This window comes from Euprymna scolopes, chromosome 14 (assembly GCF_053919585.1).
Source record: "Euprymna scolopes isolate OS-2025 chromosome 14, ASM5391958v1, whole genome shotgun sequence".
Lineage (NCBI taxonomy): Eukaryota > Metazoa > Mollusca > Cephalopoda > Sepiida > Sepiolidae > Euprymna > Euprymna scolopes.
The window spans coordinates 96,105,877-96,120,322 of record NC_136495.1 but is presented as its reverse complement, the minus strand read 5'-3'; the positions used below and the strand labels follow the sequence as shown (position 1 = coordinate 96,120,322).

The 14,446-nt window shown below is 32.2% G+C and overlaps 1 protein-coding gene across 9 annotated transcripts in view; it reads left to right on the top strand.

The window, feature by feature from the left end:
• LOC145293177 (interferon-induced GTP-binding protein Mx1-like) overlaps positions 1–14,446 on the top strand; it is a 200,974-nt gene that overhangs the window by 169,106 nt on the left and 17,422 nt on the right. For all 9 annotated transcript variants that reach the window (XR_013869679.1, XM_080139650.1, XM_080139648.1 and 6 more), the window contains one exon: positions 3,084–3,142. Coding sequence is in view for 8 of the 9 variants with exons in the window: in XM_080139650.1 (XP_079995776.1) it covers positions 3,084–3,142 (59 nt within the window). In the remaining variant the exon portion in view is untranslated. The remainder of the gene's footprint in view (positions 1–3,083; positions 3,143–14,446) is intronic.

The window sequence follows — 14,446 nt, the reverse complement described above, 5'->3', positions numbered from 1 at the left end:
TTATTTTTATTTTTATATAAAAAGTTGTAAAAAGATTTGTAAATAAAATTATGTATCTTCAAATTTTTTTTTGTTTGCTCATAGTACAAACATGTAAACTTTTTTATTCTATATTTTATTTACAAAGTTTTGTTATAAACACACATTTTTAAATTTTAAATAAAACTGTTATCCAATAAAACCATTTTTAAATGGTAAACTCCTAACTTTACCATCATTTGCAGGCAAGTAAATTTCAAAGATTTTGTTTTTATGAAAAAATAAATTATTAAAAAATTGTAAATAAAATGTATTTAAAAAATGTTTTTTGTTTGTTTGCCTGCGGAAAAAGCCCGTAAAATCTTATTTAATCTGTAAAGTTTAAAAGAAATATATTTGTATATTTTTTTTTTACTCTGTAAAGTGTACACAATTTAAAATAGTGTTTTTTAATTAAAATGTTTTTGCGTATTACCCCCTTTTCGACGGCTTACAATGGCAAAGTTAAAAATATTTGTATTAAAAAAAGCAATTTTAATGACAAGCCTATTTTGTTATACGCCTATTTTTAATTAACAGCAAGCTTTTTATAAATAAAACCGTTGTTAAATAGTAAAACTTTTTTCATTAATAAAAATCTGTGACCTAAAAGTTAGAAAAGTATGATTCAACTCAGTTAAAACTTCCGGTTCAGTTGAATCGCAAGAGGATCACATAAACATTGTATTCCTTCTACCCTAATTGATATTCTACTAATAGACTACCTAGTACTTACCTTTCCCAATACAATTGATATAAAAAGAATTTAATCATGGTCTCCTTGCATCCCCAAGAAATAACTTCTGCGACGGTAAATGAACTTCAACAGATTGAGTTTTCACAGCTGTCTCTCCATGATAAAGTTGAAATTAAGAAAAGAAGCCGTTCAACACCTGATATTCAAATATCTCAGCCAGGCATTAGCAACAACAAAGTGTATATTCGTAGCTTTAATCGTACCAACGGAAAAGTTGGCTTTGTGGCTGTGAACTAAAAAAGGCATTTTTTGCTTTCCTTGTTTGTTTTTAGGGGGTGATGTAACATGGACAAAAGATAGTTTCAGAACTATTAGCAAAATGAAAGATAGAACTGAAAAGCATGAGAAGCACGTTGATAATGTAGTTTCCCTATCAATTTTGGAGCCCATAAATATTAAAGAAAAACTTAGTGAGGCCTGCAGACTTTCAATCAATCATCATAACATGAATGTTAAGAAGAACCGTGAAATTTTATCTAAAATAATAGATTGTATTTTCTTTTGTGGGAACTTTGAAACTCCCTTACGAGGACATGATGAAAAAGATGACTCAGTAAATCCAAGTGTATTTAGAGGATTTTTAAATTTTGCATCTTAATTAGATCCAGATTTAAAGAATCACTTAGAAACCAGTAATATCTTCAAAGGTGTTTCCAAGACTATTCAGAATGACATACTTGACTGTCTTTTACAAATATACCGTGATGAAATAAGGGCAGAAATTAGCAAAGCTTCCTTTGTAGCTGTCATGGCTGATGATACAACAGATGTGTCTGAACATACACAAATGATCATTGTTTTACGGTACGTCTTGGATGAAAAAATACTTGACCGCATTTGGGATTCTTTATTCCAGAAAACCAAACCGCTGATGGGATATCAAAATGTATTCTACAACAATTAGATATAATCCTTCAAGCACGCGGTGTGAAATAATTGTCCCCAAATAAAAAAAATGGCCCATCCGTACAAAGAAAACCACCTATTTATTATAGAAAAATTAAGTATAATGTTATAATTAAAAAGAGATATATAGAAACACACATGGGTACAGTAAAACATATTATACCAAAATGTGGACGCCATCCGTCCAGTGGTTATTTAGACTATTAATTACGAACAAACCAAGAGTTACATTTATATATATATATATATATATATATATATATATATATATATATATATATATATATATATATATATATATATTTACTAGCAAAAGTACACGTCGTTGAAAAACAGGCTACAGAAAATGGACTCTGATTTATGAAAGTATGATAGGTTATGAAAAGGAAGAGTTGTAAAGAGATAGCTTCGAATTTGGGGGTATCAAAACCAAAGCAAAATATGATGAAAGTAAAAATAAAATAGATAAACCCCATAATTTATTATACCATGCCTGTTCACACTGAAACACTTATCACAATATTCTGTGGATCTATATTAAAAAACCTTGTTAAACTTTGTGACATATTTCCATTCTATGGAGGTCAGGTGCGAACAAACACCCCATAATTTTACTATACCATATTTCTTCAAACTGAAACATAATTATCAAAGTATACTTACGCAGATAGATATGAAACGTCTTTATTAAGTTTGTGCCTATTTCCATTCTATGGAGGCCAGGCGCGAACACAGACCCCACAATTTTATTATACCATCGCTATTTAAGTTAAAACATACTTATCAAAGTATTATTATGCACATCTATATCAAAAACACTTATAAACATGTTTTTTTAATTTTTAAATTTTTTATTTCCATAGTTTGTGGACGAGGCGTGAACGCAGGCCCCACAATTTTGATGAACCACCATTCTGCCAGATTAAACATACCCATACATATTATTATATGTAATCAGTTTTTTAAAATAGTCAACCATATAGGAGCCTATTCATGACCAGACACACACACACAGCTTTATATTATATATATATATATATATATATATATATATATATATATATATATATATATGCCGACTATCAACACGATGGTTCTAGGTTCAATCCTCGGCTTGGGAAAGGTGCTAGTCTAGCTGTGAGCTGCACTGATGAGTTGTGATACAACGAAACAGGACTGTATGCGGATGACTACATATATATATATATATATATATATATATATAATGTGTGTGTGTGATAAAAAGTAATTTTTTTAGTAAATATTGATTTTTTATTTTGCTGATTTTAACTTGATATTTTATTTAAATGTTTTGAAAAAAAAGATCAAAGGAAATATATTTTAGATATAAATAAACTTTATATATGTATGTATATATATATAATTTTTTTTTTATTTACAGGAGACAAATCAGGATCCAGTAAGAAAATCTTGCCAAAATACATCATTGTATACTACCTGGTAAGTAAATTTTGAAAGATTAGTTTAACTTAAAAAAGCCTATTTTTTTTACTGTGTAAGTTACTCTTTCTATGCAGACTGAGTAATCTATTATCCAATGAAAACAGTATTTCCCTGACTTCTAAGTCAGTTGGATTTTAAATATGAAATGCACATTGTCAAACCATAAAGCTTTTATTTAACACTAGTGGGAGTGCGCATCCTTACTGGATCATAAAATACGATCAAATATATTTTAATTCATGTAGGGGATCATGGCCAGTGATGAACGATGAAAAAAGTGATTATGAAAGAAAGTGTAGAAAACTTTTATTTATTTGAATTGCTTACTTGATTGCTCACTGGCGAGAGCGCAAATGTGCAAAACTATGTAAATGACAATGTACAAACTTTTATTTGTTTTAAAATATTCTTCTTCTTCTTCTTCAGGTATCAAGTCTGTTATTGCAGACATATATATGGTTCAGTCTCCACTGTATTCGATCTTTCTGATGAGATTTTTACAAAAAGTTTATATATAAATGAGTTTTACTAATGAGAATGCAAGAATTATTTTAGCCTATAAACTGCTTTTTTTTCCTAAAAAACATAAGTAGATAGATAATGCACACTTCTTCTTCAGGTATCAGGTTTGTTATTGCAAACATCGATGATCATGGCTCTCCAATCCTCTCTGCATTCGGTCTTTATGATGAGATCTATAGTCAAGTTTCCAGTAACCCTGTTGAGATCGCCAGTGAACTTTGTTGTTTTCCTCTGCTCTTTTTTCCAACATCAAGATTTTTTCCAAACCATCCGCCCATATTAAATGGCCGAATAATTTTAACTGTTTGGCATGGACGGTATTGAGTAGTCATCTGCTGTACTCTGTCTTATGCATGAATTCTTCATTTGTCTTCCTTTCTGTCCATGAGATCCATAGAATTTTTCTTAAAAACCATATCTCTGCTGCTTCCAAATAATTTTAGTTATTTGCAACCGTAAAGGAGAATTGACCATATGTACGTCTTCAAGATTCTGATTTTTGTGTTCAGTTTTATGTTTCTGTTTTGTAAGAAGCACTACATGCTATGGAAGGTGAATTTGTCAATCGGGATTCTTTTAATGATTTATGCATCACTCTTATCATCAGATGTAATAGTACAAGCCAGGTACTTGAGTGTATCAACCTGTCTAATGGTCTCACCTTTACATTTAATATTATATTTTGGTGCTTCAACCTTTTAGGAGATAACTATGTATTCTGTCTCGTTCTTCTCACTTTCAACTGTCATTGTTGTATTTGTTGCAATTTATCTTTGGAGTCTGTGATGAAAACAGTGTCGTCCGAATATTTGAAATTGTTGATGTTACGATCGCCTACACTAACACCTTATTGATTTTCAATTTTGCGTAAAATCATTTCTCTGTAAATGTTGAAGAGGTAAGGTGAGAAGACACACCCTGTCTCACTACTCTGCATATTGGTCTGTAGCATCTGCAATCATTGTCAACTTTGATGGCTACTTTCTGCTCCCAATAGAGGTTTCTTAGGATACTAAGGTCTTTTCAGTTGATATTAAGCCGAGTCAAAATGTCAAACAAATCCAAATACCTTTGAGTAGTCTATGAAGCACAGCTGTAGATCTTTCTGTACCTCTATGGACTTTTTAATGAGGGGTTTTAAGAAGAAGATTGCATTTCATATACTCTTATCGACCATGAAATCAAATTGTACATCATATGCTTCTGACAGAATCTTGTTCCTCATTCTGTTCGTGAATTAATGTTACACATTTAAAATATTTTATCAAGTGGAAGTCACAATAATTGGTGCAATAGTGTAAAGATGTAAATTAAATAGATTAATGGAATAAATGAGGGAGGTTTTGGCCGGTAATATATGTACGAACAAAGAAGGGCTTATAACTTTGAGGTAGTAAGAGCTATCTCTAAGTGTAGAATGCCAGATAAAAAGGTTTATTTTGGTGCGATTGATTGATATAAAAAGATATGTAGTTTATTTCCCAACATTGTGTTCGAGTGTATTTATTCTATTAAGTGTTAGTGTATGATACAAATGTATCCCACCTCCAATAAGGGTTAAAACGATGACTAAAATTACTTGTTTCCCATATTGTTCTCTAGTGATCGTATAGTGGGTCAGCTGAAATGGGTTGATACATCGTTCTTCTCAATGCTAGGCCAGCAAAAAATAAGCACTTATAAGTTTTTTACCAAAAAGAGAAAATGAACACTCATACTAGTTTCTTTTCAAAGCAATTGTGTTGAAAATAATGTCAACAGGTCAGTAACAGTTGTCAAAACAGCGTTGACAAAATTGAGGAGTAAAAACAATTAAAAACAAAAACAAACATATTACGGAAATGTCAACAGCTAGGTTAAGAGACTGAGGGGTTCAGCAAAGCCAAATTTTGCTTTTTAATTCATGTTCTTTTTCTCTCTCTAAAATCAGAAACATTTTCTCTCATTTCGATGAGTTTTCCATGTTTCTCTTCAGGAAAAGTTTTGATTTCCATTTTTCGGGTAAAGCTCTTTCTTTCAGGAGTTTTTTTTTTTATTTCATTCCCAGATGGGTCACGTGCCAAATCGAGCCTACCCTTGAGTCACTCCACACACTGTGAACTAGGCTAAACTCACATGCTGTGCTGCTACTGTCATGTTCAATAAGTAATGTCTCTGACCCACATGACTTCAAAAATCAAGGCTGCATCATCTGGGCAATGCTTTCCTTTAAAAAACAATTTCATGGTTGAAAAGGTGAGAATCAGAAGGTGTAAGTCCAGGAGCGTAGGAGGATGAAGCAGGATTTCATAGCCACATACCCATGCTTCTTATTTTGAAAGAGGAAGATGTCTTTGTTGATCTTGCTCCGCCTCTTCATTTTGATAGCTTCTCTTAATTTCCTTAAAAGTGAAGCAAAAGAGGCTCCCGTAATTTTGCCAAGAAATCTGTTATCACTGCTCCATCCTGGTTTCAAAAGAATGTGAGCATGACTTTGTCAGTTGAGGGCTGCATCCTTGCCTACTTTGGAGGTGAATGAAAGTGTTTCCACTACATTGACTGGGCTTTAGTCTCTAGATCATTGTGATAGACCCAGGTTTCATCCTGCATAATCAGTCTTTTGAAAGCCTTTCACTCATCTTCTTGGAACATCTCCAAATTCATCCTCCAAATGCACTTGACATGTCTAAGAGGCATTTCATGCATATGCAAATGATCTTGAATGATTCCACACATCCTGTACTAATTTTGATCTTTTGGCTATTCGGCAAATAATCACATATTGATATTCCAAGATAGCAGCCTCAACTTGTTTGGTAGTTGCCTCATCAATGGCAGAAAGGGATGAGGAACAGGTCTGGTTGCTCTTTCCACAGATTCCCAACCATATTTGGATTCAGAATAGCAGTGTTTTACAAGATCATATGATGAGCAACATAACCATATGTTTCATTCATCAAAAGTTTTCTGTGGTGTGTTTCTTTTCAAATAAAAAAAAAAAAAAAACAAATGAGTATGTGACATGCAGTAAGCTTCATTTCAAAAACCTGTGAGTAAGAAAACACAATTAATTCAGAGCTGTGATTTTCTACATAAACCATAGAGATATAAATCATTGCACATGCAAAATTTCAAGTAGATCAGACAACTAGAAGTGGGTCAAAGGTATTACTTATTGAATGGCTCACACACACATGTAATATATATATATATATATATATATATATATATATATATATATATATATATATATATATAATTAAAAACACTTCTTTTTTTTTATTATTTTCTTTTTTATCTTTTCCAATCTCCAAATTTTTCTTTTTATATTTTTATCAAAGTTATATAAGTTAGATCAAAACAAACTTATGACTGTGTGTGTGTGTGTGTGTGTGCATATATATATATATGTATGTGCATATGTACATATATATATGTTGTATGTGTGTGCATATATATATATATATATATATATATATATATATATATATATATATATATATATATATTAGTTGCCAGGCAAGGCCACAGGAGAGACAACTAAGCAAAAAAAAAAAAAAAAAGCAGTAAAACTAAACCTAGCTCCCAGGACACTACACACATATATATATATATATATATATATATATATATATATATATATATATATATATATATATATATATATATATAAAGGCAACTTTGTGCATATTTTATTGGTTTGAAAATATAGGTTCTTTTTTACCAATTGTCATAAAATTTTAACCATAGAAGAGTAGATCGTTTATAATGAAGTAAAATGTTTGTTTGGATAGATGACATGCAAACATATCGGCAAGATGAAATGCAAAATTTTTGTTTGGATAGATGACATGCAGACATATCGGCAAGATGAAATGCAAAATTTTTGTTTGGATAGATGACATGCAAAGATATCGGCAAGATGAAATGCAAAATGTTTGTTTGGATAGATGACATGCAAACATATCGGCAAGATGAAATGCAAAATGTTTGTTTGGATAGATGACATGCAAACATATCGGCAAGATGAAATGCAAAATTTTTGTTTGGATAGATGACATGCAAACATATCGGCAAGATGAAATGCAAAATTTTTGTTTGGATAGATGACATGCAGACATATTGGCAAGATGAAATGCAAAATTTTTGTTTGGATAGATGACATGCAAACATATTGGCAAGATGAAATGCAAAATTTTTGTTTGGATAGATGACATGCAAACATATCGTCAAGATGAAATGCAAAATTTTTGTTTGGTAGATGACATGCAAACATATTGGCAAGATGAAATGCAAAATGTTTGTTTGGATAGATGACATGCAGACATATGGGCAAGATGAAATGCAAAATGTTTGTTTGGATAGATGACATGCAAACATATTGGCAAGATGAAATGCAAAATGTTTGTTTGGATAGATGACATGCAAACATATTGGCAAGATGAAATGCAAAATTTTTGTTTGGATAGATGACATGCAAACATATCGGCAAGATGAAATGCAAAATGTTTGTTTGGATAGATGACATGCAAACATATTGGCAAGATGAAATGCAAAATGTTTGTTTGGATAGATGACATGCAAACATATTGGCAAGATGAAATGCAAAATGTTTGTTTGGATAGATGACATGCAAACATATTGGCAAGATGAAATGCAAAATGTTTGTTTAGATAGATGACATGCAAACATATTGGCAAGATGAAATGCAAAATGTTTGTTTGGATAGATGACATGCAAACATATCGGCAAGATGAAATGCAAAATGTTTGTTTGGATAGATGACATGCAAACATATCGGCAAGATGAAATGCAAAATGTTTGTTTGGATAGATGACATGCAAACATATTGGCAAGATGAAATGCAAATTGTTTGTTTGGATAGATGACAAGCAGACATATAGGCAAGATGAAATGCAAAATTTTTGTTTAGATAGATGACATGCAAACATATCGGCAAGATGAAATGCAAAATTTTTTTTTGGATAGATGACATGCAGACATATCGTCAAGATGAAATGCAAAATTTTTATTTGGATAGATGACATGCAGAGATATGGGCAAGATGAAATGCAAAATTTTTGTTTGAATAGATGACATGCAAACATATCGGCAAGATGAAATGCAAAATGTTTGTTTGGATAGATGACATGCAAACATATCGGCAAGATGAAATGCAAAATGTTTATTTGGATAGATGACATGCAGATATATCGGCGAGATGAAATGCAAAATTTTTGTTTGGATAGATGACATGCAAACATATCGGCAAGATGACATGCAAAATTTTTTTTTGGATAGGTGACATGCAAACATATCGGCAAGATGACATGCAAAATGTTTGTTTGGATAGATGACATGCAGACATATCGGCAAGATGAAATGCAAAATGTTTGTTTGGATAGATAACATGCAAAACTTTCGGCAAGATGAAATGCAAAATTTTTGTTTGGATAGATGACATGCAAACATATCGGCAAGATGACATGCAAAATGTTTGTTTGGATAGATGACATGCAAACATATCGGCAAGGTGAAATGCAAAATGTTTGTTTTCATAGATGACATGCAAACATATCGTCAAGATGAAATGCAAAATTTTGTTTGGATAGATACATGCAAACATATCGGCAAGATGAAATGCAAAATGTTTGTTTGAATAGATGACATGCAGACATATGGGCAAGATGAAATGCAAAATGTTTGTTTGGATAGATGACATGCAGACATATCGGCAAGATAAAATGCAAAATTTTTATTTGGATAGACGACATGCAGACATATCGGCAAGATGAAATGCAAAATGTTTGTTTGGATAGATGACATGCAACCATATGGGCAAGATGAAATGCAAAATGTTTGTTTTCATAGATGACATGCAAACATATCGGCAAGATGAAATGCAAAATGTTTGTTTGGATAGATTACATACAAACTTCTCGGCAAGATGTAATGCAAAATGTTTGTTTGTATAGATGACATGCAAACATATCGGAAAGATGAAATGCAAAAAGTTTGTTTGGATAGATGACATGCAGATATATGGGCAAGATGAAATGCAAAATTTTTATTTGGATAGATGACATGCAGATATATCGGCAAGATGAAATGCAAAATGTTTGTTTGGATAGATGACATGCAAACATATCGGCAAGATGAAATGCAAAATGTTTGTTTGGATAGATAACATGCAAACATATCGGCAAGATGAAATGCAAAATTTTTGTTTGGATAGATGACATGCAAACATATCGGCAAGATGACATGCAAAATGTTTGTTTGGATAGATGACATGCAAACATATTGGCAAGATGAAATGCAAAATGTTTGTTTGGATAGATGACATGCAAACATATTGGCAAGATGAAATGCAAAATGTTTGTTTGGATAGATGACATGCAAACATATTGGCAAGATGAAATGCAAAATGTTTGTTTAGATAGATGACATGCAAACATATTGGCAAGATGAAATGCAAAATGTTTGTTTGGATAGATGACATGCAAACATATCGGCAAGATGAAATGCAAAATGTTTGTTTGGATAGATGACATGCAAACATATCGGCAAGATGAAATGCAAAATGTTTGTTTGGATAGATGACATGCAAACATATTGGCAAGATGAAATGCAAATTGTTTGTTTGGATAGATGACATGCAGACATATAGGCAAGATGAAATGCAAAATTTTTGTTTAGATAGATGACATGCAAACATATCGGCAAGATGAAATGCAAAATTTTTTTTGGGATAGATGACATGCAGACATATCGTCAAGATGAAATGCGAAATTTTTATTTGGATAGATGACATGCAGAGATATGGGCAAGATGAAATGCAAAATTTTTGTTTGAATAGATGACATGCAAACATATCGGCAAGATGAAATGCAAAATGTTTATTTGGATAGATGACATGCAGATATATCGGCGAGATGAAATGCAAAATTTTTGTTTGGATAGATGACATGCAAACATATCGGAAAGATGACATGCAAAATGTTTGTTTGGATAGATGACATGCAAACATATCGGCAAGGTGAAATGCAAAATGTTTGTTTTCATAGATGACATGCAAACATATCGTCAAGATGAAATGCAAAATTTTGTTTGGATAGTTACATGCAAACATATCGGCAAGATGAAATGCAAAATGTTTGTTTGAATAGATGACATGCAGACATATGGGCAAGATGAAATGCAAAATGTTTGTTTGGATAGATGACATGCAGACATATCGGCAAGATAAAATGCAAAATTTTAATTTGGATAGATGACATGCAGACATATCGGCAAGATGAAATGCAAAATGTTTGTTTGGATAGATGACATGCAAACATATCGGCAAGATGAAATGCAAAATGTTTGTTTTCATAGATTACATACAAACTTCTCGGCAAGATGTAATGCAAAATGTTTGTTTGTATAGATGACATGCAAACATATCGGAAAGATGAAATGCAAAATGTTTGTTTGGATAGATGACATGCAGATATATGGGCAAGATGAAATGCAAAATTTTTATTTGGATAGATGACATGCAGACATATCGGCAAGATGAAATGCAAAATGTTTGTTTGGATAGATGACATGCAAACATATCGGCAAGATGAAATGCAAAATGTTTGTTTGGATAGATAACATGCAAACATATCGGCAAGATGAAATGCAAAATTTTTGTTTGGATAGATGACATGCAAACATATCGGCAAGATGACATGCAAAATGTTTGTTTGGATAGATGACATGCAAACATATCGGCAAGATGAAATGCAAAATGTTTGTTTGGATAGATGACATGCAAACATATTGGCAAGAAGAAATGCAAAATGTTTGTTTGGATAGATGACATGCAAACATATTGGCAAGATGAAATGCAAAATGTTTGTTTGGATAGATGACATGCAAACATCTTGGCAAGATGAAATGCAAAATGTTTATTTGGATAGATGACATGCAAACATATTGGCAAGATGAAATGCAAAATGTTTGTTTGGATAGATGACATGCAAACATATCGGCAAGATGAAATGCAAAATGTTTGTTTGGATAGATGACATGCAAACATATCGGCAAGATGAAATGCAAAATGTTTGTTTGGATAGATGACATGCAGACATATCAGCAAGATGAAATGCAAAATGTTTGTTTAGATAGATGACATGCAAACATATCGGCAAGATGAAATGCAAAATGTTTGTTTGGATAGATGACATGCAAACATATCGGCAAGATGAAATGCAAATTGTTTGTTTGGATAGATAACATGCAGACATATAGGACCGATGAAATGCAAAATTTTTGTTTGGATAGATGACATGCAAACATATCGGCCAGATGACATGCAAAATTTTTTTTTGGATAGATGACATGCAAACATATCAGCAAGATGACATGCAAAATGTTTGTTTGGATAGATGACATGCAGACATATGGGCAAGATGAAATGCAAAATGTTTGTTTGGATAGATACATGCAAACATATCGGCAAGATGAAATGCAAAATGTTTGTTTGAATAGATGACATGCAGACATATGGGCAAGATGAAATGCAAAATGTTTGTTTGGATAGATGACATGCAGACATATCGGCAAGATAAAATGCAAAATTTTTATTTGGATAGATGACATGCAGACATATCGGCAAGATGAAATGCAAAATGTTTGTTTGGATAGATGACATGCAAACATATCGGCAAGATGAAATGCAAAATGTTTGTTTTCATAGATGACATGCAAACATATCGGCAAGATGAAATGCAAAATGTTTGTTTGGATAGATTACATACAAACTTCTCGGCAAGATGTAATGCAAAATGTTTGTTTGTATAGATGACATGCAAACATATCGGAAAGATGAAATGCAAAATGTTTGTTTGGATAGATGACATGCAGATATATCGGCAAGATGAAATGCAAAATTTTTATTTGGATAGATGACATGCAGACATATCGGCAAGATGAAATGCAAAATGTTTGTTTGGATAGATGACATGCAAACATATCGGCAAGATGAAATGCAAAATGTTTGTTTGGGTAGATAACATGCAAACATATCGGCAAGATGAAATGCAAAATGTTTGTTTGGATAGATGACATGCAAACATATCGGCAAGATGACATGCAAAATGTTTGTTTGGATAGATGACATGCAAACATATCGGCAAGATGAAATGCAAAATGTTTGTTTGGATAGATGACATGCAAACATATTGGCAAAATAAAATGCAAAATGTTTGTTTACATAGATGACATGCAAACATATTGGCAAGATGAAATGCAAAATGTTATTTTGGATAGATGACATGCAAACATAGTGGCAAGATGAAATGCAAAATGTTTGTTTGGATAGATGACATGCAAACATATCAGCAAGATGAAATGCAAAATGTTTGTTTGGATAGATGACATGCAAACATATCGGAAAGATGACATGCAAAATGTTTGTTTGGATAGATGACATGCAGACATATGGGCAAGATTAAATGCAAAATGTTTGTTTGGATAGATGACATGCAAACATATCGGCAAGATGAAATGCAAAATGTTTGTTTGGATAGATGACATGCAGACATATGGGCAAGATGAAATGCAAAATGTTTGTTTGGATAGATGACATGCAGACATATGGGCAAGATGAAATGCAAAATGTTTGTTTGGATAGATGACATGCAGACATATGGGCAAGATGAAATGCAAAATGTTTGTTTGGATAGATGACATGCAAACATATCGGCAAGATGACATGCAAAATGTTTGTTTGGATAGATGACATACAAACATATCGGCAAGATGAAATGCAAAATTTTTGTTTGGATAGATGACATGCAAACATAGTGGCAAGATGAAATGCAAAATGTTTGTTTGGATAGATGACATGCAAAAATTTCGGCAAGATGAAATGCAAAATGTTTGTTTGGATAGATGACATGCAAACATATCGGCAAGATGACATGCAAAATGTTTGTTTGGATAGATGACATGCAGACATATGGGCAAGATGAAATGCAAAATGTTTGTTTGGATAGATGACATGCAAACATATCGGCAAGATGACATGCAAAATGTTTGTTTGGATAGATGACATGCAGACATATGGGCAAGATGAAATGCAAAATGTTTGTTTGGATAGATGACATGCAAACATATCGGCAAGATGAAATGCAAAATTTTTTTTTGGATAGATGACATGCAAACATATCAGCAAGATGAAATGCCAAATGTTTGTTTGGATAGATGACATGCAGACATATCGGCAAGATGAAATGCAAAATTTTTGTTTGGATAGATGACATGCAGACATATGGGCAAGATGAAATGCAAAATGTTTGTTTGGATAGATGACATGCAAACATATCGTCAAGATGAAATGCAAAATTTTTGTTTGGATAGATGACATGCAGACATGTGGGCAAGATGAAATGCAAAATTTTTATTTGGATAGATTACATGCAGACATATAGGACCGATGAAATGCAAAATTTTTGTTTGGATAGATGACATGCAAACATAACAGCAAGATGAAATGCCAAATGTTTGTTTGGATAGATGACATGCAAACATATCGGCAAGATGAAATGCAAAATTTTTGTTTGGATAGATGACATGCAAACATATCGGCAAGATGAAATGCAAAATTTTTGTTTGGATAGATTACATGCAGACATATCGGCAAGATGAAATGCAAAATGTTTGTTTGAATAGATGACATGCAGACATATGGGCAAGATGAAATGCAAAATGTTTATTTGGATAGATGACATGCAAACATATCATCAAGATGAAATGCGAAATGTTTAT